Source organism: Macaca mulatta, chromosome 3 (genome assembly GCF_049350105.2).
Source record: "Macaca mulatta isolate MMU2019108-1 chromosome 3, T2T-MMU8v2.0, whole genome shotgun sequence".
Classification (NCBI taxonomy): domain Eukaryota; kingdom Metazoa; phylum Chordata; class Mammalia; order Primates; family Cercopithecidae; genus Macaca; species Macaca mulatta.
In genome coordinates, this window is record NC_133408.1 from 84,978,687 (window position 1) to 85,005,651 (window position 26,965).

The following is a 26,965-nucleotide window of genomic DNA, read 5'->3' on the forward strand; positions in this document are numbered from 1 at the left end:
GCTGATGCCTGAAATCCCAGCACTTTAGGAGGCCGAGGCAGGTGGATCACTTGAGGTTAGGAGTTTGAGACCAGCCTGGCCAACATGGTGAAACCACATCTCTACTAAAAATTTAAAAATAAAAAAATTAGTTGGGCATGGTGGCATGCACCTGTAATCCCAGCTACTTGGGAGGCTGAGGCATGAGAATTGCTTAAGCCCAGGAGGCAGAGGTTTCAGTGAGCTAAGATTATGCCACTGCACTCCAGCCTGGGCTAGTCTCAGAAAAAAACAAAAAAACCAAAAAAACCCCACAGAATATCCAGCAGCAACTCCCTGGGGCTGAGAAACAGCATCCTCTTCATAAGCATCACACGTCCCCAGGTGTCCTGTGACTGCTTCTTTAATTCCAAGCACCCACTGCTTCACATTTGACCATCATTATACAGTATACCACTGATAAATCTTGTAATTAAAATTAGAAAGTTTTTCTAGCTTGGCAATATGAAAATCAATGGTTGGTCTGAAAGTCCATGGCATTTTAGATCTGACGACGTGTGATACTGACCTGGCTCCCTGGAAGCTTTTGAATTTGCAGTTCTTGTCCTGAACATTTGACCTACAAATGTGATGTTGGCCATTATTATATTGCATGATAACCAAGTCATGTTGTATTCCTTCTTCATAAAGAGATAAACAATTTGGGAATGGATGTTGAATTCCCTGAATGTGGATTGGATGGATGGTTGGGAGCATTTACAGAGGTGGTCACAGGCAGGTGTACAATATGGTGTTGAGAGGCAGCCGGGCTGGAGCCAGCACATCCCTTTCTCTGCCAGCTCCTCCTCTGTCTGTGTTAGGGTGAGGCAATCAATCGCTCTAATGCTCAGTTTTCTTTTCCATCAAATGGAGATTATAATAAACCTTATCTCACTGAGTTCTCCTGAGAACTGAATGGCATAATGTGCATAAAAGTGTCACATAATACATGCTCTAAATCAGGCTAATGTTGTTATTTATATCGTATTTGTTTTTTAACCTCTGACTTCTAACATTAAGAATTATGTTAGCAGATTGTCTAATATCCGATTCCTTTATAGATGAAAAACGTGAAGCATAAGCTGGTCAATCAAGGGGCCCACGAGGTCACATAACTGGTCACGCCAGACAAATCAGGGCCAGAGCCCAGAATGCTGAACCCTCCATTCACTGTGGAGGAGAAATCTGTTGCCCTTTGTTAGATCATTTGGTCCAGCTTAGAAGAGTTATAAATATACCATAAGCTGAAAACCAACAAAAAGCATTGGTCTGTGTCTGACACCTATGAGTTATCAGTATAGTACATTTATATTCTTTAAAAAGGCTTCATATGTAAATGTCTTGCTGCTGTTAGCATTTTCTGCATGTCTACAAGTCTGTAAAAGACCTGAAGATGGATGGTCCTGTTTCTCTAGTCGTTGTGGAATGAGATAAACATACAGGCAGAAGCAAGAAGGAAAGTTTCCTTTGTAAAAAGCATTTAGAACTTACTTTCTCAGGCCGGGTGCAGTGGCTCACGCCTGTAATCCCAGCACTTTGGGAGGCTGAGGCGGGCGAATCACGAGGTCAGGAGATCGAGACCATCCTGGCTAACACGGTGAAACCCTGTCTCTACTAAAAATACAAAAAATTAGCTGGGCGGGGTGGCAGGCGCCTGTAGTCCCAGCTACTTGGGAGGCTGAGGCAGGAGAATGGCATGAACCCAGGAGGCAGAGCTTGCTGTGAGCTGAGATTGTGCCACTGCACTCCAGCCTGGGGAACAGAGTGAGACTCTGTCTCACACACACACAAAAAACAAAACCCAAAAAAAAAACTTACTTTTTCCTTCAAACTTGAGGAACCTGAGTCCTTTAATCAGAAAGACACCAACACTGTAGTAGTTCTGATGAATAAAGACAACAGAGAAAGACCTGGATCCTCTAAGACTTAGAAAAAGGTAGAACAGGAAGAGTAAAGAGGAATCGGTTTCCATAACCTCGATCCATTTGAAGTCAGTCCAAGGGAAGGAGCTGGCTGGGGGCTGTGTGAGGAGGGGAGGGAGAACAATGGGATTGGTGCGGGGGAGAGAGGGAGTGGGAGAATGAGGGCTGGTTTCATGACAAGAAAAAGCTGCTGTGAGGAAAAGATGGGACCAAAACGCAGTTCTGGAAGCTGCTTCAGTGCCTTCTAAACAGCTGGATCATGTTTCTGCCCATCCAGACTCTATTTGAAATACACATCTCAGGAAAACAAATGCATTGCCTGGCATGCCACACTCATCTGGATTGATTTAATATGTGGGTAGTCTTGGCCTTATGTTTCTATCCCGTTTTCTAAGGAATTCATGTCAAGCTGCTATTTTAATTATTTTGTAAACAAAACCTGTCCTTATGTGAAATAAAAAATAAAAGCTCAGTGCGGTGAGTTTCTGTTAGCTTCTACACCCTCCAGCTGGCCCAGGCGAGGGTGCTGACGCACACATTCCTCCCTCATCTGAGCTGATTTGGGAGTCCATGGACCTGAGATGAGGGCTTACAGCTTGAGATGACGCGTAACACAGCTGAAGCTGGTGAAGAAGTGAGTGGGGCAGAATTTCTGCAAGGGTTTCATTAGAAGACAGGAGAAACATGCAGGGGGGTAGGAGCATCTCCCTGATTACTTTAGGATCAGGCTGGATCTAGGGGCAAGTGTTGGCAGCTCATGTAGGGTAAGCTGTTTGAGCCGGGGCAGCACTGCTTCTTCAGGGCTCATGCACATCCCTGGGAGTGGGTTTCTGTATCGTGTGGATAGTTAGAAACTCTGGGCTGAGTTGGGATAGCTTGGCTCTTCTCTTTCGTCCTCCACCTTCAACCTCCAGATACCAGGAGGACTGGGGGGACCCTTCTGAGCCTTTGCAGCAGGCAGGATTCTAAGATGGGCCCTAAGATTTCCTGCCTCTGTGGTGTATGTGTCCAGGGACTGTGAATTACTCTGGGATTAGGATAGCTGACTTTAACAAAGGGAGATTATAAGGGGCTGACTTGATCACACAAACTCTTTCAATCTGGACCTAGAGGCCAAAGAGAGAGAGAGGAAGTCAAAGATTCAAGGTGAGAAGGGTTTGACATACCATTGCTAGCTGGAAGATGGAGGGGACCATGTGGCAACGAATGTGGGCAGCGTGAAGGACCCAGGGTGGCCCCTGGCTGAGTCAGCAAGGAAACAGGCACTTCAGTCCTAACCACAAGGAACTGAATTCTGCCAACAACAAGAATGAGCTTGAAAGCAGGCTTTTCCGTAGAACTTTCCAGATGAGAACTCAGCCTGGCTGACATTGATTTCAGGTATTTTACCTTACAATAGACTGAACAGAGAATCCAGCCATGCTGTCTAGGACTTCTGACCTACAGACCCATGAGCTAACTTTGTGGTAATTTGTAACACAACAAAATAGGAAAGGAATACAACCTTCTTCAAGCGATTTCCTTTATGATCCAAAGCTCATTTTCAACATATTCTTTTGCCTTGGGAGAAATATCTGCCTGATTGTAGAACCAACAGCAGTTGTATTTCTCCTGGGAAACTGTGGCCAGTCTTCATCTTCTGGAAATCACTAATTGTGTAAGTGGCCTTGCTCTTCTGTTAGCAAGGGCAGCATGAACTCATGGAGATCAGCCCCTTATCCCAGGTCTCTGAGGGACAGCTCTGCCATGGTGTGGGAGCTGCCCCAGGCTTTACCAAGACCATGTGAGTCAGACTGGGGGTGGGGAGGTGGGTGGGACTTGGGCATCTGTCCTCTTTAAGGCTCCCAGGTGAGTCCAGTGTATACTCAATGATGTGAACCACAAAATTAGAGGGCAGAAGACAGAGGCAGAGAGACTAATTTGGAGGCAGCTGTAACAGTGTCTGAGTTATGACAATGACACAAACCCTGTCTGTCGGTATGAAGGAGGGGAGGGGAGAGGGGAGACCGCCAAGTGATAAAATGGATAGAACTTGGTGACCAATTGGAAGAGGGTGTTGAGGGAAAGAGAGACGCCCCTTTGGCTGAACCCATTTCTTTGAATTCAGGATCTGTTTCTTACAAATTATGTAACTCCTTATAATTACTGTCCTTCCAGACCTGGGTTTTGGCCTTTATCACCAAGTCCAATTAAGGATGCAGGAGTGATAAGAGTTAGCTCTTTGCATCTAAGCATATGAGGTTGGAGGGAAAAACTGCTTTGATTCTACTTTTTTAAAACAGCGATGAAACCACACGACTGCAAAGCCTTTGGGTAAATGAAATCCCAGGAAGTGTGTCGGTTGCTATTCCATCTGGGTCAGACAGTCTGCTTAGTGAAGACAAGGGCTACATTTTGCATAGAGCTCTTTCTAGCCACCCACTCCCTCTCACTGAATAGATGAGCAATTTTGAGGGATAATCTAAAGAAGAATGGACATGGCTCATCCATGTGAATGTAACGGCGAAAACATGATAATATTTACTCCTCACTCAATGAAAAGACGCCTAGAAAATGATTTTTTTTTAAAGGCAAACGTTTTCCCCCTCAGTGACTTGCTTTAAAATTTCTAAGTTGTATTCCCATCTAAAAATAAATGTAAGTTTTAGGCAAAGGTATTTTTTCTTGCTAATGTAACATCTTTTGTCCTGGGACATGCCACACGGATACTTAGGAGAAGCTCTCTAAGGTCTAAGGATGGGCTTGCTGCCAGCCCCAGGCACACCACCATCTTGGGGCTCTGTCTTCCCGCAGCAGCTGCCACATTCCCTCCAGAGGTGTCTCTGGAGCTCCCTGCTACCCACAGGTTGCTGGATCATGGGATGAGTGAGTTAATCTTTCATTAAATACTGGTCAGAATCCAAGAACTTCACACCTACCTTCTTCTGCATTTCCAGGGGATAGGTGGAGAACCCCAAAAACAACACTCACTTGTGCTCTGGAAGTAACCAATAGTGATTCTCATCAAATTACAGTTGACTCTTGAATAACATGGGTTTGAACTGTGTGAGTCTACTTATACATGAATTTTTTTCAATAAATATATTTGAAAAAATTTTGGAGTTTGCAACAATTTGAAAAAACTTGCAGACAAACCACCACCTCAGAGACAGCAAGACCAACTCCTCCTCTTCATCCTCCTCCTCCTCAGTCTACTCAATGTAATGACAAAGATGAAAACCTTTGTTATCATACACTTCCACTTAATGACTAGCAAATATATTTTCTCTTCCTTATGACTTTCTTAATATTTTTTCTCTAGTTTACTTTATTGTAAGAATATGGTATATAATACATATAACATATAAAATATGTTAATCACTGTTTATGTTACTGGTAAGGCTTCTAGTTAACAACAGGGTGTTAGTGGTTAAGTTTTGGGGGAGTCAAAAGTTATACACAAATGTTTGACTGCATGGGGGATTGGGAGCCCTAAACTCCTGTGTTGTTCAAGGGTCAACTGCATTTTCTTAGAAATATTTGCTAATATACAGAATCTACAAGGAATTTAAACAAATTTACAAGAAAACCCTATCAAAAAGTGGGCAAAGGATATAAACAGATGCTTCTCAGAAGAAGATATTTATGTGGCCAACAAACATGAAAAAAAGCTCATCATCACTGGTCATTAGAGAAATGCAAATCAAAACCACAATGAGATACCATTTCATGCCAGTCAGAATGGCAATTATTAAAAAGTCAGGAAACAACAGATGCTGGTGAGTCTGTGGAGAAACTAATTTACACTGGTGGTGGTGGTGTAAATTAGTTCAACCATTGTGGAAGACAGTGTGGCAATTCCTCAAGGATCTAGAACCAGAAATACCATTTTACCCAGCAATCCCATTACTGGGTATATACCCAAAGGATTATAAATCATGCTACTATAAAGACACACGTGCATGTATGTTTATTGTAGCACGATTTACAATAGCAAAGATTTGGAACCAACCCAAATACCCATCAATGATAGACTGGATAAAGAAAATGTGGCACACATATACCATGGAATACTATGCAACCATAAAAAAGAATGAGTTCATGTCCTTTGCAGGTACATGGATGAAGCTGAAAGCCATCGTTCTCAGTAAACTAACACAGGAACAGAAAACTAAACACCACATGTTCTCACTCATAAGTGGGAGTTGAACAATGAGAACACACGGACACAGGGAGAGGAACATCACACACCAGGGCCTATTGGGTGGTGGGGGGCAAGAAGAGGGAGAGCATTAGGACAAATACCTAATACATGTGGGGCTTAAAACCTAGACGACGTGTTGATGGGTGCAGCAAACCACCATGACACAGGTATACCTATGTTAACCTGCATGTTTAGCACATGTATCCCAGAACTTAAAGTAAAATAATAGTAAATCCACATTTCAATCATCATTTTGAACTATGTGCAATCCACCCACTCAGTTTACTTGTTTATCCAGCCCCTCCCCCCACATCCATCCTTCCATCTGGTGGGATAGAGCCACTGTCTATTCATCTCACAGATACTATTCTAGGGTCAGTAAATTCCTTTAAAAGAAACATCTTGAATGAGGAATGAAGCTCCTGCTTATAGGCAGTAACTCATTATTTTTTGCACTTTCCAGTTTTCTGTATGTTGTCCAAATATGCCTTTGACTTCTCCATGATGTTGAAATCTATGTATTTTTGTAACTAGAGAGCTGGAGTAGTCCCAGAGAGAAACATTATAGAAAGGCTCACAAACAGTACTAATTAACTTTTACTGGGTAGTTATCCCATGTGGGGCAAGTGCTGACAGCATCACGGCATTGCTTCACCGCATCCTCAGTTTCCACAGTCCTCTGAAGGGGCTTCTATTTTTATCATCTATCCATACCATTATAAATCCTGTATTTGAGGCTCGGCTGGGTGTGGTGACTCACACCTGTAATCATAGCACTCTGGGAGGCCAAGGCAGGAGGATTGCTTGAGGCCAGGAGTTTGAGACCAGCCTGGGCAACATAGTGAAACCCCATTTATAAAATTTTTTTTTTTTTTTAATTATCAGCCAGGTATGGTGGCTCACGCCTATAATCCCAGCACTCTGTGAGGCCAAGGCAGGCAGATCACCTGAGGTCAAGAATTTGTGACCAGACTGGCCAATATGGTGAAACTCTGTCTGTACTGAAAATACAAAAATTAGCTGGGTGTGGTGGCACATGCCTGTAATCCCAGCTACTCGGGAGGTTGAGACAGGAGACAGGAGAATCACCCGGGAGGTGGAGGTTGCAGTGAGTGGAGATCGCACCACTGCACTCCAGCCTGGGTGACAGAGCAAGCCTCCATCTCAAAAAAAACCCAAAAAACAAAACAAAACAAAACAAAATTAGCCATGCATGGTAGTATGTGCCTGTAGTCCTAGCTACTCAGGAGGCAGAGGTGGGAGAATTGCTTGAGCCCAGGAGTTCAAGGTTGCAGTGAGCTGTGATCAAGCCATTGCCCTCCAGCTTTGGTAACAGAGCAAGACTCTTGTCTCAAAGAAGTAAATAAATAAATAAAAGTAAGAACTTTATTTATTTATTTATTTATTTTTTCCATCTGCCCAGTTTTATTGGGAACAAGGGCATTATAACTGCTATCAAAGAGAAGGGAGCCCAAGGGCTCCTTCTGTAGCAAGATCTTCTTCAGAGTTGAGCCAGGGCTGGGAGGGCAAGAGACCCTTTTTTCAGGCAGGATCATACTACCACCCTCAGCAGGACTTCCCCAAAAAGTTATTCTCCTTTAGCGCAGCATTTGGCACTTAAGGAAAAAAGGACCAACAAAGGTAGCATTAGGAAGACAAGCCCAGATTTATCAGGATACCCACTCAGCCAACTGCTTTAGTGCTTCTTCATCTTCATCCGCTTTGGGAGCTGGCTCTGCCGGCAGATGAGTAGAAGGTACACCAGGCAATTTGACTGGGGGTTCTTCCTCCTTGTCGCCCACACTTAACAACTCCTGGGCCAATTCCTCCTGTTCCAGCAACTCTAGCTCCTCCAGCAGTTCATCCTCATCCACATCATCTCCAAAGCCCATAGGCCGAGAAATGGCATCTGAGATCTGCTGGGCCACCTCCTGTTTTTCTATGATGTCAGTCATCAGTTCATCTACCTTGTCAATGTCCATGTCCTGGTAGGCTTTCTTCATGCCTTGGGCAGCAAGCTCCATGGTACGAAGGACTTCTGCATTGGTGGTGGCATTCTCAATGGCCTCACGCTGAAACTCCAGGGTGGATAATGTCCCGTCAGTTTGTGCCAGCTGCTGTTCGAATCTTTTCTTCCTCCGCAAAGCCTGTAGGGCAGCTCTCTTATTCTTGGTCCCATACTTCTTGGCTGTTTGTAGCTCCTGTTGAATCTTCTGCTCCAAAAATTCCTGTTTCTTGATCAGTATCTTCTCTGTCTCCTTCAGTTTCTGTATTGCTTCTTCAGGGGTTGGCCCTTTCTCCTTCTTACCCTTCCCGAAGAGCCTGCCGAGACCACTCATCGGGAGCTCGCCTATCCCGCCTCCGCCCCTCGGCGTCCTCCAGACTTCCGCCTTGCTCCTGGGAGGGTGATGGTCTCAAAGTAAGAACTTTAATTCACCATAGCACCAAGTTTCTAAAATGCCATCCACAGGTAGAAGATGCATAACAAAGAACTATATCCAGAATATACAAAGAACTACAAATTAACGTGAAAAAAGTAAACAGCCCAGTGGGAAAAAAGGACAAAAGATTTTGCAAACCCTTCACAAAAGCAGGAATCCAATGGCCAATAAATCTGGGGTCCCTAACACGAGAAAATGTTCAGCTTCATTAATCATCAGGAAGATACAAATTAAAACTACACTGCAATACTACTACACACCCTTTCACAACTAAAAATAAAAAGACAATATCAAGTATTGACAAGGATGTGGAGCAACTGGAGCTCTCATATACTGCTGGTGGAAGTGTAAATTTGTAAAACCACTTTGTAAAACTTTAGCAGAATCTATTAAAAATTATATGCATACACCATGAACTAATAATTTCACCCTAATTATATACCCAACAAAAGTCACATATATTGGCCAGGCCTGGTGGCTCATGCCTGTAATCCCAGCACTTCAGGAGGTTGAGGCAGGTGGATCACCTGAGGTCAGGAGTTTGAGACAAAGCTGGCCAACAAGGTGAAACCACGTCTGTACTAAAAATACAAAAAATTATCCGAGCATGGTGGTGGGCACCTGTAATCCCAGCTACTCGGAGGCTGAGGCAGGAGAATCGCTTGAACCCAGGAGGCGGAGGTTACAGTGAGCCGAGATAGCACCATTGCACCCTAGCCTCGGTAACAAGAGCAAAACTTCATCTAGGGGGAAAAAATCACATATATTCACAAAAAAATGTATAAAAATATTCATAGCAGCAACACTAAACCCAAACGTCCATCAACAGTAGAATAAACTGGTACAGTCACACAAAATAATGAAAAACTACAGCACGACATGGATTAATCCTACAAAAGTAATGTTGAGCAAAAGAAACTCAAAGAGGCTGGGCACAGTGGCTCACTCCTGTAATCCCAGCACTTTGGGAGGACAAGGCAGGAGGATCACTTGAGCCCAGGAGTTAGAGACCAGCCTGGGCAACAAAGCAAGACTTCATCTCTACAAAAATTTTTAAAAAGTTTTAAATATTAGCCAGGTGCGGTGGCATGTGCCTGTAGTCCTAGCTACTCAGGAGGCTGAGTCAGGGGTATTGCTTGAGTACAGGAGGTCAAAGTTGCAGTGAACCTGACAACACCACTGATTTCTAGCCTGGGCTACAGAATGAGACCTTGTCTCAACAAAAAAGAAATTGAGGCCCAAGGCCACCAAGTTATTAAGTGGCCGAGCCAGGGAATAACCCATGTTTGTTGGATACAAATGTTTTATGGGCCGTCTGCTGTGTCGGGTACTGCTCTGGTGGGTGATAAGGAATAGCCCTGAAGAGGACAGGCAGGTACATCCCTGCCCCTGGAGGCTGCCCTCTGGGAGGGAGGCAAACACAATTACAACACGAGCACCATGAATGAAAATAGTGATTGGAGAAAATAAAGACCTGTGTGGAGAATAGTTTAGATAGGGTGGTTATGGAAGGCCTCTCCCAGGAGGTGACATTTGGGAAAAAGATCTAAATGTGGGGAGGGAGTGAATTATTTATTTGGGGTAATTGTCCCAAGCAGAGAACCCTGAAGTGCAAGGGCCCTGAGGGAAGAACCATCTTGCTGTATTCAAGGGTCAGAAAGAGGACCCTTGAGGCTGGAATTAGGTAGAAAAGAAGGAGGCAGTGTCAGGCAAGGGCAGAGCAGCAGGAATGATGGTGAAAAAGCCTCTGGAGAGTTCTGAGCGGAATTATTATGTAATGGGATGGAGCGGAGAGGAGAGTGGAATACGCAGGAGAAGGAGCAGCTACTTTCAGGATCAAGGGTGCTTAAAGACAAGATGGGATGGGATCCCACGTGCAAATGGAGAGGCTGGCCTGAGACAGTTGTCACTGGAAGGAGGCACAGCATAGGAGTGTGTGTGCAGGCAGGCTGGGTGTGTTCTGATTGCCTTCACTCTGGGTGAGAGAGGCAAGGGCACTCTAGGTGTGAGGAAAATGAAAGTGTAAAGCAGCCTTCTCTCCACACACAGAGGCGCAGTGCTTCTGGGAGTGAGCTTTAAAGGGAGCTTGAGATCTGTGGTCATAAGATTAAAGGAACACTCTTATGCTGCCTGGATGCAAGCAAAGAGTGGACGGAGAATTAAGTTTAACGAGGGTGGGGTTTTGCCAGGTGAGAGCGATGAGTTTTGTTTTATTTCAGTCATGCTCTTAACTTCCTATGCCTATTAGTCCAACACAGTGCTTGTGTGAGCAAGGGCACACCGACCCCCCCATAAGAAATAACCACCCCATGTTCTATGCCTGGAATGTAGGTTGTCCCTATTTTCTTTCCTGTTCAAAGTGCAAAGAGTTTTTTATTTTGTTTGTTTTTTGAGACAGTCTCACTCTGTTGCTCAGGCTGGAGTGTAGTGGCACAATCTCGGTTCACTGCAACCTCTGCCTCCTGGGTTCAAGCTATTCTCGTGCCTCAGCCTCCCGAGTAGCTGGGATTACAGGTGCGTACCACCACACTCAGCTACTTTTTTTGTGTTTTTAGTAGAGATGGGGTTTCACTATGTTGGCCAGGCTGGTCTCGAACTCCTGACCTCAAGTGATCCACCTGCCTTGGCCTCCCAAAGTGCTGGAGCTGCCGCGTCTGGCTGAAAGTGCAAAGGGTTTTAACCATGTGAATTTGAGACGTCTGAGAGGACAATGCAGAATCTTTCTAAGGCAAGTTATCTGAGAGAGCTCCGCTCAGAAACCATGTGATTGTTCTAGATAGCTCTTTGTTACAGGCTGGTCTCTGAAAAGTCAGATTCTCCTGTTCTTGAATAATCCTATTCCTGACAAGTCCTCTCCTCTCTCCTCATCCAGTAGTCACTGTGCACACAGGAGAGCAAAATCACCTCATATTGGCTCTCTAAGTGCTTAATAAAAGGCAAACTAAAGAGACTTAGAAATTTCTAGAAATGAACGGTCTACAAAGAAAACGATTAGATTAGAATAACTAGATTACAAAAATTTAATGTTGACAATTTTAAGCAAGCAAGCTTTTTTTAAAATCTGAAAGTGTAACACACATATATACATATTATATACTTGGCCGATAAAATTAAGTAGTTTCCAATTAAACTCAACTCTTTAAAACAGCAACTATCTATTAGTGACTATGTGTAAATGTATAGATTTGGATGTATAACTACATTGTACCCATAAACTGAGCATTAATGCTGAGGGTCTACTAACCTCCTTGGAAATGCAGTCATCTTTGGGTTCTGCCAGAGCAGCCATTTCTCATAAAAGATAGTTGCAGTGAAGAATGCAGGCAGGGAAATTATCCATAGCTCTGGGGGAGGCATAAGAAAGTCCCCAGGATCAGACTTCCCTTTGATCCAAGGGCTGCTTGATAATTCCGACTTCCCATTGGCAGAGAGCACAGATAAGGGCCTTTACACCCTGGCAACATGCCTGGGGACTTCATTAACTTAAGGGCTTCTGCCATCTTTGCTGTAAGTAACATAGGAAAAACTCACAAAGAGAAACAAAATGTTATTTCTGTGCATTCATATGCAAGGATTTGATTCTAATTTTTTGGACTCTTTCAGGAAACAGCCCACTGGAGAAAACCCCTGATCTAAAAGCACCAATCCTGTCTTAAGCTACAGCACCTTAAATCCAGGGACACTTTCACCTAGTTTAGATGGTTGAAAGAAGTGGGATCTAATGGTCTACTAGAACCTGAGATTAATTATTGTGAGGGGGCAGGGTGAGGTCACAGTGAACCACAAACTCTTGAGTAAGCGCATTTTGAGGGCTTTGCTCCTTGGATTAGTCTTACCGTGTGTTTTGAAGCAAAAGAAATGAGTTGATCATAGTTAATCCACTTGTTCATCAACCTGAACTTCCCTGTCCTCACAGAGCAAGAAGGGTAAAAAGCACTGAGAGCAGAACATTCTGCCTTCAGAACAGGCTTGAAAATGCAGTTGGTCGGCCGGGCGCGGTGGCTCACGCCTGTAATCCCAGCACTTTGGGAGGTCGAGACGGGAGGATTACGAGGTCAGGAGATCGAGACCATCCTGACTAACACGGTGAAACCCCATCTCCACTAAAAATACAAAAATTAGCCGGGTGCGGTGGTGGGCTTCTGTAGTCCCAGCTACTCGGGAGGCTGAGGCAGGAGAATGGCGTAAACCCGGGAGGCAGAGCTTGCGGTGAGTGGAGATTGTGCCACTGCACTCCAGCCTGGGCGACAGAGGGAGACCCCGTCTCAAAAAAAAAAAAAAAAAAAGAAAAGAAAAAGAAAAAGAAAAAGAAAATGCAGTTGGTACGGGGAGGTGATGGGCCTGGGCTGCGTTCCTCCCTAGCCTGGGTCTCACGGTGTTGGGTGAGGCCAGGGATGGGAAGAGCACAGTCCAGGCATCTCTGACCTGCCCGAATGCCTCTGTGCTACATTCATTTACCTGCTTACAAGTCACACTAACTTTACTTGGCTCTGTGAGGTCCTTGGGAAGTAAGAATTTACTTTTTCTCAAGGCTTTTACCTGAAGAAAAGTGGTTTTTTTCCCCCAGAGTGTGACCACTAAATTGAATGCTGGAGCTGAAAGTTACAACTCTGAAATCAAGATCTTTATATTTGAAATGTCTTTTTTTTGAGACAGAGTCTCGCTCTGTCACCCAGGCTGGAGTGCAATGGCACAATCTTGGCTCACTGCAACCTCCACCTCCTGGGTTCAAGTGATTCTTCTGCCTCAGCCTCCCGAGTAGCTAGGAATACAGGCGCCCGCCACCACGCCCAGCTAATTTTTTATATATTTGGTGGAGATGGGGTTTCACCATGTTGGCCAGGCTGATCTACAACTCCTGACCTCAAGTGATCCACTTGCCTAGGCCTCCCAAAGTGCTGGGATTATAAGTGTAAGCCACTGCGCTGAGCTATATTTGAAATTTTTTATCCTTCAGTGAAATGTTAATAAAAACAGTTTTTTTGAGTGGCCATTTAGGATTTAAAAACCAGGATATAATCAGCTAGACTTTTGCCAACTCACAGGCACCTACTGAGTAAAGAGCATGGTGCCCGATGGCCTGCAGAATCCGCATAGCCGAGAGTCTGGCTGGCTACCCCCATCCCAGGGAGACTTGCTACACTTATTTTAATTGCTGGCTCTGCAGTCAGAGATAATCAAAAAGCCCGTCCTTTCTGCAGCTTCCTGAGGCTCCTTGCGTGGTGAGATTATTACGGTGACATTTTTCTTTTGTTTGTATGTATTCCCAAGGAACATGTACTATTTTACTTTTTAAATGTTAGAGTTGGTGACATCTTACACGCTTATTTTGGTCCTAATTTTAATTCTAAAAACTCTAGTGTTTCATGGTTAAGTATTGTAATAGGTGAGTATATGTTTGGTTTATTGGGTTATATGGAGATGATCAAGCTCATATAAAAACAAATAAAATAGTGTGTGTATATATATGTATGTGTGTATATATATGTGTATGTACATATATATGATTATATATGCACCTCAACCAGTAATTATACTGCCTTTTTCATTCAAATGTTATCTTTACCATGGCAAGTCTTGATTTTTAAACAGCTTTTTTTTCCTTCTTTTTTTTTTTGAGAAGGATCTCGTCTGTCACCTAGGCTGGAGTACAGTGGCACGATCATGGTTCACTGCAGCTTTGACCTCCAGGGCTCAAGCAATCCTCTCGCCATAGTCCCTCCAGTAACTGGGATTACAGGCACATGCTACCATGCCTGGTTAATTTTTGTAGTTTTTGTAGAGACAGGGTTTTGCCACGTTGCCCAGGCTGGTCTTGAACTCCTGGGCTCAAGTGATCTGCCCCCACCTTAGCCTCCCAAACTGCTGGGATTATTGGTGTGAGCCACTGTGCTTGGCCTGGAGCTTTTTTAAAAAACAAATGTTACAGAATACCTCTTTATTATTTTTTCATTTAGCTAATTGGTATAATAAGCCATACAATATATATTTAAGTAATAAAATAGGAATACATCCTTGCAATCATTTTAGCATATCTCTTTATAAGTAACTAGTTTCCTTATTCACTACCGGTTTCTGCCATCCACAATTTTCTCAATCCTGAAATCGTATCTTTGACATGTGGGCAATTTCTCTGTTTTTACATGCTTGAGAATGTCTGTATTCGGCATAGTCACACATCACTGACAACTGGTATGGTAGAGAACAATTTTTTTTTTCCCTTTAAATAGACATCTTACCAAGCACATCTTTGTGCTGTGAAGAGAACATTCAAATTTTCTTGGCTTTTGCTATTTTCCAGGCGTCCAACAGTTTCTTCTGTTTGTTTATAGCATTCTTCAGTTCAAAAATTCTTCCTCCAGAAACCCCTTGGCTCCTTTTGGAGTAAATTCAATGTAAGAAACTGAAGGAAATTTTAGGAAATTTCAGATTGTTCTCAACATGATTCAAGAGAACATTTTATTTTTAAAACTTTATTAGAGCAAAGAATGGTGAGAAGGACTGTGTAGTTCTGGAAGCTTGCTGTGTATTGGATTATTATTGTTTTTTCTTATTTATGTGTCTACTAAATTTTCCACTATGAACCTACATATATATTTTATTATATCAATTCCAGCTATCTGAAATATGAGGAATTTCAATTTTAATTAGGTATTTTTTTAGATAAAAATGTTTTCATCTTTTTTTCATTGGTTATTATATTTCTGTATGTTATTTTTTAGAAACATCTATTGTTCATAAATTAGATTTCTGGGTTTTAAAAAGTTCTGTTTTCATCTTCTGTTTCCACTGGGTTGGGGATGATTTTTTTTCAGTTTGTCTTCTAATTCAGTAATTCCTTTTCCCATGGTCTCTAAGTCACATACCTGTGACTGTTGGTCAAAAGGTTGGACCCATTATCTCCTTACTGCCCTTCTTACCATTCATTGCTCTCCTAGAAAGTTTCAAAGATACAATGTTCTCTTGAATCATGTAGAGAACAGGTGTAATTTTCTAGAATTTCTTTACATTGAATTTATTTCAAAAGAAGCCAATCTCTATGAATTTTCTTAGTGTTTCTTTTTATTTGAACCGCAGAATACTTTTTATATGAAATGAGTGATAACTTATTTCAATGCAAAGAATGTAACAACAAATAATTTTCCTGACCAAATAACCAGTGGCGTTTCCTCCAAGGAATACCTATATCAAGCAACCCGTGGATCCTCCTACAGAGGAATGGATAATCAAAATAGAGCATATACATAGTAGGGAATACTATTCAGACTTAAAAAGGGAGGAAATTCTGGCACACGCGGCAACATGGTTGAACCTTGAAGATATTATGTTCACTGAAATAAGCCAGGAACAAAAGGGCAAACACTGTATGATTCCTCCTACATGAGGTGCCTAGTGTGGTCAAATTGCTAGAGACAGGAAGTAGGATGGTGGCTGCCAAGGGCTCTGAGGATGGGGGGAATGAGGAGTTGGTGTTTAATGGGGACGAATTTCAGTTTGGGAAGATGAAAAGTTCTGGAGATGGATGGTGATGATCGTTGGACAACAATGTGAATGCATGCAGTGTCACTGAGCTCTATATGCTGAAAAATGGTTATGATGGTAAATTTTGTTATGTATATTTTACCACAATTAAAAATTTTAAAAAAACCACAAAAATAACCATGTAAATCTACTATGCCCAGCCATTAGAAGGCACAGTTTACTCAAATTTGTATTTGTAGGTACACGCAAAGAAAAAAATAAGCTTAAAAACAAAACAAAACAAAACAAAAAAACCCAGCGAGATTCTTTTTTCAGAATGAGACAGGGAAAAGAAAGAAAGAAGAAGAAAGGAACCGGGCATGGTGGCGTATGCCTGTAATCCCAGCACTTTGGGAGGCCAAGGCAGGAGGATCACTTGAGATCAGGAGTTTGAGACGAGCCTGGCCAACAGAGAAACCCCATCTTGACTAAAATACAAAATTCAGGTAGGAGAATCACTTGAACCCAAGAGGCAGAGGTTGCAGTGAGCCCAGATCAAGCCACTGCACTCCAGCCTGGGCGACAGAGGGAGACTCTATCTCAAAAAGAAAAAAAAAAAGGAAAAGGCAGAACGACACTGAAGTCCACTGGCAGCACCGCAGAGTTCACTGTGATGCCTGCAACGACTCCCAGTGCCCTCAGTCTGCTTTGCCTCCATCTTTTCCTGCTGCAGGTTTCGGGCATCTTAACAACATTATAATCATCAGAAATTCCTCTCCATTTCTGGCCTGAGCACTGTCTTCGTCTCTGGTTTTAATTAAATCATGGGGTTCAGTATTGATTGGTTTTGTCTTTTCTGTTTATTATTCCCATAGGAATGGCTGTGGGGTTGATGGGTAGACTAAACAGGCATCTATATCACTTGATGGATGTCTGATCCCTGCTCTGGAAAAGGAGGGATGTGGCAACTGTTTTAGCACTCTTATATTAGCACATGCCAACATTCTTTCCCTTTGCATCAAGGACTAAATTGTGACACTACAAGTTAGAGCATCTAGATAAAGCCAGACCAGTCATGAGAAGAGAGAAAAGAGAATATTTTTAAAAAGATAATGAGCTTTTTCCTTGTAAAAAAAAAATTAAAAAAATTATAGATGTTAAAATAGTTAACAGAGAAAACACAAAAACCCACAATCCCACTATTTTGATAATACCTGTGATATTTTTTAGAAAAGAAATCTATTGTTAGAAAACATAAACAAGTTTAAAAAAGGAACATGACTCTTTGTTAGTAAATATAAACAGATGAAAAAGAAAAGGCGCAGAATGATAAGTGAAATCCTGCACACCCCACCTCCACATAATCCTCAAAGGTAGTCACTGTTACTCATTTCTTGTTATCCTTTCCTAGAAATAATTTTTCTAACTATTAATTAAAAACTACATCAATGGGGTAATATTAAAAGCACTGCTCTGAGCCTTGCTTTTGCACTTCATAAAACATACTGAGGCCGGGCTCGGTGGCTCACGCCTGTAATCCCAGCACTTTGGGAGGCCAAGATGGGTGGATCACCTGAGGTCAGAAGTTCGAGACCAGACTGGCCAACATGGTGAAACCCCATCTCTACTAAAAATGCAAAAAAATTAGCTGGTCATGGTGGTGGTCACCTGTAATCCCAGCTACTCAGGAGGTTGAAGCAGGAGAATCACTTGAACCAGGGAGGAGGAGGTTGCAGTGAGCCAAGATTGTGCCATTGCACTCCAGCCTGGGCAACAAGAATGAAACTCTGTCTCAAAAGAAAACAAAACAAAATCCACCATCAGCAAAAAATGTATTGAGAACCTTTCCCCGTAATTGCTATCTGCTCCCCTGCTGCTCTTGCCCTTGGGGTGTATTATCCAGTCTCCCTAATGGAGACACTGACTTTCCTGTGGTTGCTGTTCCCACAATGCAGTGATGAATAATTTTGTCTATATATCCCAAATAGCTTTTGCAAATATGCCCAAGAGAAATTTTGATAAATTCGATAAATTTTGCTAAACTGCCTTGAAAAAAATGGGCCCAATATTGTACACGTGCTTCTTCCACTCTCTCATCATCCCTGGGTACCGTAAAACTTTTGAATTTTTGCTTTCTGATTGGAGCATTTTAAAAAATAGCCTTTCATTTATTTTATAGCAGTTTTAGGTCCACAGTAAAACTGAGCAGAAAGCACAGCATTCCCATATATGCCCTATCCCCACACATGCACAGCCTCCCCCACTACCAATGTTCCACTCAAGAGTGGTATGTTTGTCACACTTGATGAGCCTACCCTGGCACATCGTTATTACCCAAGTGCATACTTTCCATCAGAGGTTACTCTTCGTGTTGTATATTCTGTGGGTTTTGAAAAATGTGTAATAATATGTTGCCACCATCATAGTATCATACAGAAGAGTTTCACTGCCCTAAAAATCCTTTGTGCTCCTCCTATACATCCCTCCCTCCCCACTAAATCTTCACAACCACTGATCTTTTTTACTGTCTCCTTATGTTTGGAAGGTCATATAGATGAATTGTAAAATTATGTAGCCTTTCAGATTGGCTTCTTTCACTTAGTAATATGCAGCTAAGATTTCTTCAGGTCTTTTTATAGCTTGGCAGCTCATTTTTTTTTAGTACTGAATAATAATCCATTGTTTGGATGTAGCACAATTTATCTGCTTGCCTGCTGAAGGATATCTTGCTTCCAAGATGCCTCCAAGTTTTGACAATTATGGATAGAGCTGCTGTAAACATGTGCAGATGTTTGTATGGACATAAGTTTTCAACTCTTTTGGGTAAGTACCAAGGAGCGAGATTGCTGAATCATATGGTAAGGGTATGTTTAGTTTTGTAATAAACAAGCAAACTGTCTTCCAAAGTAGCTGTACCACTTTGCATTTCCACCAGCAATGAATAAGAGTTCCTGTTGCTCCATATCCTTGACAGAATTTTGTGTTGGGCATCTTTTCATATGCTAATTTTCCATTCGTATATCTTTGGTGAGATATCTATCCCGGTCTTTCACCCCCTTTTTAAAAATTGGCTTGTTTGCTTTCTCATTGTTGACTTTCATGAGTTCTTGGTACGCTGTGAATGCTAGCCCTTTATCAAATATGTATTTTGCAAATATTTTCTTCCAGTCTGTAATTTGTCTTCTCATTCTCTTGGTGGAACATCTTTTGTGTGTTTATTGGTCATTGCGTTTCCCCCCCTAAAAACCGACTTTAGGTTCTGGCCCATTTTTCAGATGGCTTGTCTTTTCTTTAATGATATAATTAGTTCATTTTGCTCTTAAAAGCTTAAGCTGTATCAGATTTATCTATCCTTCCATCATTTGAAAGACCTCACCTGTGAACTCATCCATTTTGTTTTGTTTTAGGGAAAGTTAACATTTCCTTTTGTCTATTCTGTGCTAAGCTCCTTGCCTCTAATCCCTGAGAAGTCAACATTTGGACCCTGCTGCAGAGAAAGAAGAGAAAAGCCTTTTGTTTAAGACGTCTCCATTCAATTTTCATGTCCTCTTTTTTCTAGGTCACTGGATATATTCATGTCAAGACTCGTCATATGAATATATTTATTTTGATGTGTTCATTCACAATTTCTAGGTCACGTAGTAAATGCCTAGGTGTAAGTAAGAACATTCCAGCTTTCATAGTGCTGCCAAAGATTAAGGTGTTCTCTCCCAAAAGGGCAAAGGTAGACTTTTAACCGTACCAAGACTGTCAAATTGTCTCTTTATTTTATTTTATTTTTTTTGAGACAGAGTTTCACTCACTCTTGTAGCCCAGGCTGGAGTGCAATGGCACGATCTTGGCTCACTGCAACCTCCGCCTCCTAAGTTCAAGCGATTCTCCTGCCTCAGCCTCCTGACTAGCTGGGATTACAGGCACATGCCACCACACCCGGCTAATTTTGTATTTTTAGTAGAGATGGGGTTTCTCCATGTTGGTCAGGCTGGTCTCGAACTCCTGATCTCAGGTAATCTGCCTGCCTTGGCCTCCCAAAGTGCTGGGATTTCAGGTGTGAGCCACTGCGCCTGGCCCTAAATTTTTTCTTTATGTCAGCAAAGAGTGACATTGATATTTCCTATGACAGAAGTCCATTATCTTTCTGGAGTCATGAACCCTGTTTATCTGATGAGTGCCTTTGATCCATTCTCTAGGAGCATGTGCAAATGTGTCCATGAAACACCAGTGCTTCATAGATGTCCTGACCCCAATTTCAGAATGTGGCTCTTACAAACATAGAAAGGATTTCCACTTTCCATTAGGATTTCCATTTCCACTTTCCATAAATTTCTTCTAATGTCGTTTCTACAGAAAATGCAACTTGGAGAGAAGGTTTAGAACCAACTATTGAGGATCACAGAATGTGATTTGGTGTTTTGCTTCTTAGAGTCCAGAAAGGAAGGATGTAAACCACCCACCCCTGCACTATGGCAGCTGAACCATGGCTGGTGGGAAAGGTGTTTCAGAAAACAGTATCTCCAGAATGGAGACCCCAGAATGCCTCTTTAGTGTGAGGTCTGGACCTCTTCCCCTAAAACTGCACAGATTCCTTAAGGTTGGGCTAGGATAGACTCTAAACGTCCAAGATGCCTCTTTGAGAGGTTAGAGATTGTAAGCAGGGCCGGGGTAAGTTATCTAGAGAGAGGATGCCCAATCCCTTCCCTTTCTTTCTGTTCTAGAAGGGCAAGTCCATATGATGATGCCTTGCCCAAAAAGCAAGTGTACAAATGTCCCTGCTGCTTTAGTCTGATCAAAACCTGAAGGGACTTTTGCAGGAGACACATTTATGAATAACATGCCACTATATTCTGGGTTAAATATGCTTACGAGAAATAAAGGCTTGATCAGAAATCATGGCTGTTGTGTGTGCATATTTCAGTTGACTCCTTCTGGAAAACCCTGCATCATATTCTGGGCCTGCCCATAATTGGTCCTTACAAAGTACCCTGTATTGTCCACCTCCAGAGGCATGGAATAGTGCTGTGTCATTGCCTGTTTTCTTGTCTGTCTCCCCGCTACACACTTGCCCCTATCTTAGGCAGGTGGCTTGATGAACATGGGTATTTGTCTTGTTTAGTTTTACATGCCTAATGGTTAGCCCCAAGGAGCTTACTGACAAATATTTACTAAGTACATAAATGAAATTGAAGCTACAGGCTACATGAAGATGCCCAGAATAACTGTTCCAAGCAGACCTCCATGGTTGAGGGACAGAGTGTTGCATGGACTGGAGAGGTGGGAGCAGAAGGGCTGAGGAGGTGGAAACAGGTTCTGGGGAAAGAAGATTAGAGGCAAGAGGCTTTGAGCATTAGAAAACAATTTGCCAGATGAGCAGTGAGAAAAAAATGTGATGTGAATTCTCAGCTAGAAGAAATTATACATTATGTTGATATCTAACCATCAACTTCTATCACCCTTGGAAACTCCTTTTCTATTCCACCTTTGACTTTTGAGAAAGGAGACAAAGTTTAACAGTTAACAGTAGTCAGAAGATCTTGTAAGAAAAACCCCTGAAAAAGTCATTCTAAGTTAAACAGTACAATAGTCTATTTTTTATTTATTCCCTTCATAAATGTCTGTTAGCCTTTTCTTAGAGGAGAAAGCATTTTGATTTGTAGGAGCTATAGATCAAATGATACAGATAAAACACAATAAATGTAATCTTGAGTGCTTGAGCTAGAATTACATACATGATTTATTTACATGCAAAGGATCAATGCTGCCCAGACATTTACTAGAGGGTTTTAGATCACAAGGGCTCAAGATCATTTATTATAAAGCTGAGGTGTCTTCCAAATTAATTGACTTGTGTCTAACAATTCTGGGTAGCTGGTCCCATCAGTCGGCAACCTGTGGATTCCCTTTGCTACTAACGTGGTTGAAGTATTTTCCAGGACATTTTATAACCCATAGCAGCTGGTCCTTACTTGCTTTATTATGATTTGAAATATTTTTTGAAATATCTACTTTTAAAATCCCCAAGAAAAATATTACTATAGCCAAAGGTAATAACCTAGACTTTGGGGAAGGGAGGGTATTCATCAATTATTTGTCCACTGCAGGAGACTCAGACTGATGTGGAGGAAAATCTTGTCCCTATTTTAGAGTGCTAATTTACCCTATATTGGTGGGGAAATGTCCTGTTGAGTTGCCTTTTTTTTTTTAGAGGATAGTGTCAGCACTTTGCTCAGGGGATCTGACAAAGTCAATGAATCTGTAAACATGAACTAGTGAAAAGATAGTTTAAGTTTGTTCTTTTTTCTTTGTCCTTTTTTTTTTTTGAGATGGAGTCTCGCTCTGTCACCCAGGCTGGAGTGCAGCGGTGTGATCTCGGCTCACTGCAACCTCTGCCTCACAGTTCAAGTGATCCTTGTGCCCCAGTCTCCCAAGTAGCTAGGATCGCAGACGTGCACCACCATGCCTGGCTAATATTATTTTATTTTTTATTTTTTTATAGAGATGGAGTTTTGTCATGTTGGCCAGACTTGTCTTGAACTCCTGGCCGCATGTGATACACTCACCTTGGCCTCCCAAAGTGCTAGGATTACAAGCGTGAGCCACTGCACCCAGCTGTTCTTTGTTCTCTGGCAAAGAACTTTACTTTGAATGTTATGCTGTTCAGTTATTATCAAAAGCTTGGTTGCAGACGCACTAGATTAACATGGAGGAAGAAGGAGAGGACTTCCCTATGTTTCCTTCCAACTTCTCATTGAAAGAGTCAGAAGATAAAAAGTATGAAGTAAATAAATAAACAATAGCAATCTGAGGTGAGAATAAGAATAATCCAGTGTAACATAATCCTTGATGGGATTTCCACATATTTTAATGCTGATAAAGACAAAATAAAAAATACATCTTCAACTATACATGACCCAGCCTCTAAACTGAGAGAAGTCTCTACTCCAGAGTAGATGGTCCCGCACGGGGTCCTCTACACTGCCCTGCATGTCCTCAGCCTGCCCTGCATGCTGGTAGCCTTTCCCGATTGCTTGGACTCTGCCAGAGTCATTCCTCAGCTACCTATTTTCTGTATCTGAAGGCTGCAGTCCCAGGCCTCAGCATGGGTGGGGAGGAGGCCCACTGTACCGCCAGGTGAACGCTGTGCAGGGAGGGTCTCATAAACCAGGTGTGGGAGCAGTATGCTCGGGACTCTCACTTAGCTGGCTCACACCAACAGCTTCAGACTGCATCAGAGTCTCTGGCACTGTAAGAGAACCAGCAGGCAAAGGGAGGGCCCCCACTCCCTCCAGCAGCCCCTACAGATGACGCTGGCTGGGTGCCCGAGAGTGGGAAGAGGAGGATGTGAAAACTCACTGTCAGGTCCAGACCCGGCAGAGCAGCCTGGTTATTTTCAGTGGACTGTGTGTTGGGCTGAGGAGTTTACCCACCCTGTCTTTGGCAAACTGTAGGGATGGGCTGGTTTCTGTTTTTTGATGTATAATCAGAGAAAGAAAAATATATCATGGGGCTTATTTAAGAAGACTGTAATGGTAATGCACAAGGGGGAGTTAGCAAGGGCCAGAATAAGGAGAGGAAGAGCTTGCCTTTGACAGTGATTTTCTACAGAAAATAAAAGAAAGATATGAAATATCATAGGTGCTCCCAATAAGACACAAAAAGTATGAAAAACAGGAGGATACATAGGGACAATAAGTCCCATGTTCTTCAAACCTAAGACAACTAGGTTCCTTCCCTGTCGGCCTGAGCCAGTTCTCACCCCATGCCTTTGTACAGGCCATCCCTTCTGCTGGCCTTGCCTGTCTGTCTTCAAGGCATGGCCAAGGCCCTCTCATGGTGCCTGCCTCAGGCCACACCCCCTCCTCCCGCAGCCAGCACAGCTGCTGCAGGTGCCTGGTCATGGGTTTCTCTACACACCAGCACAGCACACTCCAGTACTGGAGACTTTACACAGTATTATAATTTATAATGGAGTAACTGTGAGTTCTCAGTGACAGGGCTTATATTTCATCTATCTCTATAAGCACATCCATCATAGTTTCTGATAAACAATAAATGAGAGCCCTAGCAAGACAAGAGCAGAAGACAACCTCTTTTTAAACAAGGACCCCAACAGTTGCCCATGGGACAAAGACAAAGATGAGAGGGAACAAGACAATGAGAAGAAGAACTGATGCATCGTGAGACCATACAATGCTCAGAAAGTTAAAGCACTTTCTGAGTGCTTTAAAACACCAAAGGAGCATGTGGCAGCTTGTTCCTCCTTTTCAAAGAATGGTAGGTTTAGTGTATTGTCACAAACCAACTCAGTGACTTTTGGGATGTGATATAATGGTAATACACAGTAACTCTTCATAAGGGATGAATGCAGCAGCAGCAATCCTCAACCTAGAAGTTGACACTCCAAGTTTATTAACAAATTGATTTAGGGAAACGTCACAGCATTTCCCCTTAGAAACAGTGTGTTCAAGTCCTCAGACCAGACTGCAAAGGCTTATTTAACCCGGAAGGTTGCTAGATTATACTCAAACTGAGCTGGGTTGCAAAAAGTGTAAGTAAAATGTGGTTCTGCTCCATCACCATAGAGCCAAATGATCACTTAACCAGAATGATAGTTCCTGCCTCTCCACAGACGTGCTGGGCATCGACTAGAGTAATGTGTGAGAAACAGCTTTGAGAAGTGTGCCATGCTATCAAACAAAGGGGGCTCCTCCTAGTGTGGCTCCTATGAAACCTAACTGCCCATGAAAATACAGTTTTGTGGGATAGTGTGTGCTGCCTTCTGCCCCGGGACTCCAGGGACTCATTTTCACCATGACAACGGGAGCCCAGAATTTCTCTCTTTGTCCCTGGTGGCACAGGGGCTATGCGATCGAGCTCTCACATGCTTGGGGAATAAAAGTTGTCTGCAGGATGTACATTCAAGTGTCAACCCAAGTGTCTACTGATTTGTGTGAGAAAATCATTAAGGAGATAAAAATCAGGATGACAGCAATATGTCAAAATATTTCAAGATGCCAGAGTTTGAAGTATGAGCAGCAGCAGCTCACGTGGAATGACAAAGGTGAGGTCAGGGCAGTAGCAATCAGGCACCTGCTGAACCTTATGTCAACAGTGTGATGGAAGCATCTCATTTCCTCTTCTGAGGTACAAGCCTTTGTTTCTGGTGATGGCAGCCCTTGGGGAGCATATGCTTGTTGACAATTTATCCTGCCCTAAGGGGCTGTACATCATACCTTAGAGGCCATTTTCTGGGCAGTTGGCCTCTTGCTTAATTTTAAGCCTACATTGCACAACACTGTGGTGATGTACGTCACACTTTGCACTGGTCCGAGCAGCAGGTGAACATCTGGAGTCTCCAGCAGGCTGAGTTCGGAGAAGTCAAATGCTCTAGGGAGCTTTATTTAAATAAGAAAAAGTGCTTCAGGTAAGAATTTGTCTGAATTCCAGGGCTGGCCAACACACCCAGAGTATCATTCCAGAGCAGAAGAAGGTGAGGAACTCCTCTCCCCTCCAAGCCTTGAGCCAACAGGCCAGTCCCGTCAGTGGGCACGGCCAATCCCTGCTGAGGGATCCTTGTGTCTGCCTCATTCAGTGACCTGCTGTGCAGTGGCAAGAGGCCAGGCCTGCAGTGGAAGGGTTTTCCCTAATTGGCTTCACTCCACTTCCTGCCTCCTTCCTTCTCTGCCTGTTGTGTGTTCAATGCCTTCCTGCTCTGTCTCCCTAGCTTCTGGTTCACCTTTTCTTTTCTGCCTCAATGTAGCTGTCCCTAAGCTACCTTGACTTAGTTGTCCCTCCAGCCTCAATGATTGGCTAACAGGTATCAGGATCTGTCTGGTTTTAGGGGGTACCCTCTTTTGAGGGATGCCCAAACAAACGGGCCTGGAAGAGAGGTTCTGGCACTCTGAGGACACCTCCCTAGATTCTCACACTTAACTGCTGTCCCAGACAGACAGGAATCATGTTCCGATCTGCATGGCCAGTGAGGGAAAAACACCAAAGCCGTCAAAAGCACATGTGCCTCTCCCTCTCTTCCCATTGCACCTCCCACTGAGTTCCCGGATGGTAAACCCAGTTCAGTGTCCAGCCAGGCTTTGGGGCTCGGGCATGCTTACCTTACTGCTTACTACCAAGGCCTCAATCAGCTCAACTTTAGGATGCTGTAGAACTGATTTGCAAAGCAGCAAAGTGGAATATTTTTTGGAGTGAAAGTCCTTTCTGAATCATTCATATTTGATGTCAAATACTTTCTCTCTCTCTCTCTTTTTTTTTTTTGAAACGGAGTTTCACTCTTGTTGCCCAGGCTGGAGTGCAGTGGCGCGATCTCTGCTCACTGCACCCGGGTTCAAGTGATTCTTCTGCCTTAGCTTCCCAAGTAGCTGGGATTGTAGGCACTCGCTACCATGCCTGGCTAATTTTGTATTTTTAATAGAGACAGGGTTTCACCATGTTGGCCAGGCTGGTCTTAAACTCCTGACCTCAAGTGATCTGCCTGCCTGGGGCCTCCCAAAGTGTTGGGATTACAGGTGTGAGCCACTGGGCCTGGACTGTTTTTTTTTTTAACGTTAAAAAAGAAGAGTCTTTTTCACTTCCACTAGCATGACAAAGTCCCCCACTGGTTTCTGTCCAGACTCCCCAGTTGGTCATTTTAAATTTATGTGAAAAGGAAAAGGAAAAGGAATGCCATTTCTCAGTGCATTTCAGCCTAATCAGATGTATTAAGAACTAAGAGAGAAGCACTACAAGGATAAAAACTGGATTGTAATTAGGAAAGATGGCATCTATTACCATAGGCCTGAGCAAAGTCACACAGCAGGGAACAAAAGATGTGACTTAAATCCTGGATCTGCAATGAGTTCTGTGACCTGAGATAGATTATTTAGGCTCCTTGGCCACTGTCCTCATTTATACACAGAGAAGGGTGAGAGATTCTGGTCTTTCCGGGC

The 26,965-nt window shown here is 43.0% G+C and overlaps 1 protein-coding gene and 1 pseudogene across 6 annotated transcripts in view; both read right to left on the minus strand.

Moving 5' to 3' along the window:
* The window catches only part of HECW1 (HECT, C2 and WW domain containing E3 ubiquitin protein ligase 1), a 458,832-nt gene that overhangs the window by 172,962 nt on the left and 258,905 nt on the right, over window positions 1-26,965 (minus strand). Inside the window, exon 1 of one of the 5 annotated variants that reach the window (XM_015133534.3) lies at window positions 11,809-13,111. In XM_015133534.3, coding sequence (XP_014989020.1) covers window positions 11,809-11,853 — 45 coding nt within the window. In that variant the 5' untranslated portion in view covers window positions 11,854-13,111. 5 annotated transcript variants of the gene reach the window in all.
* On the minus strand, window positions 7,509-8,511 carry LOC144339858 (charged multivesicular body protein 4a pseudogene; annotated as a pseudogene). The gene has a single exon (XR_013415372.1). The product of XR_013415372.1 is annotated as a charged multivesicular body protein 4a pseudogene (transcript).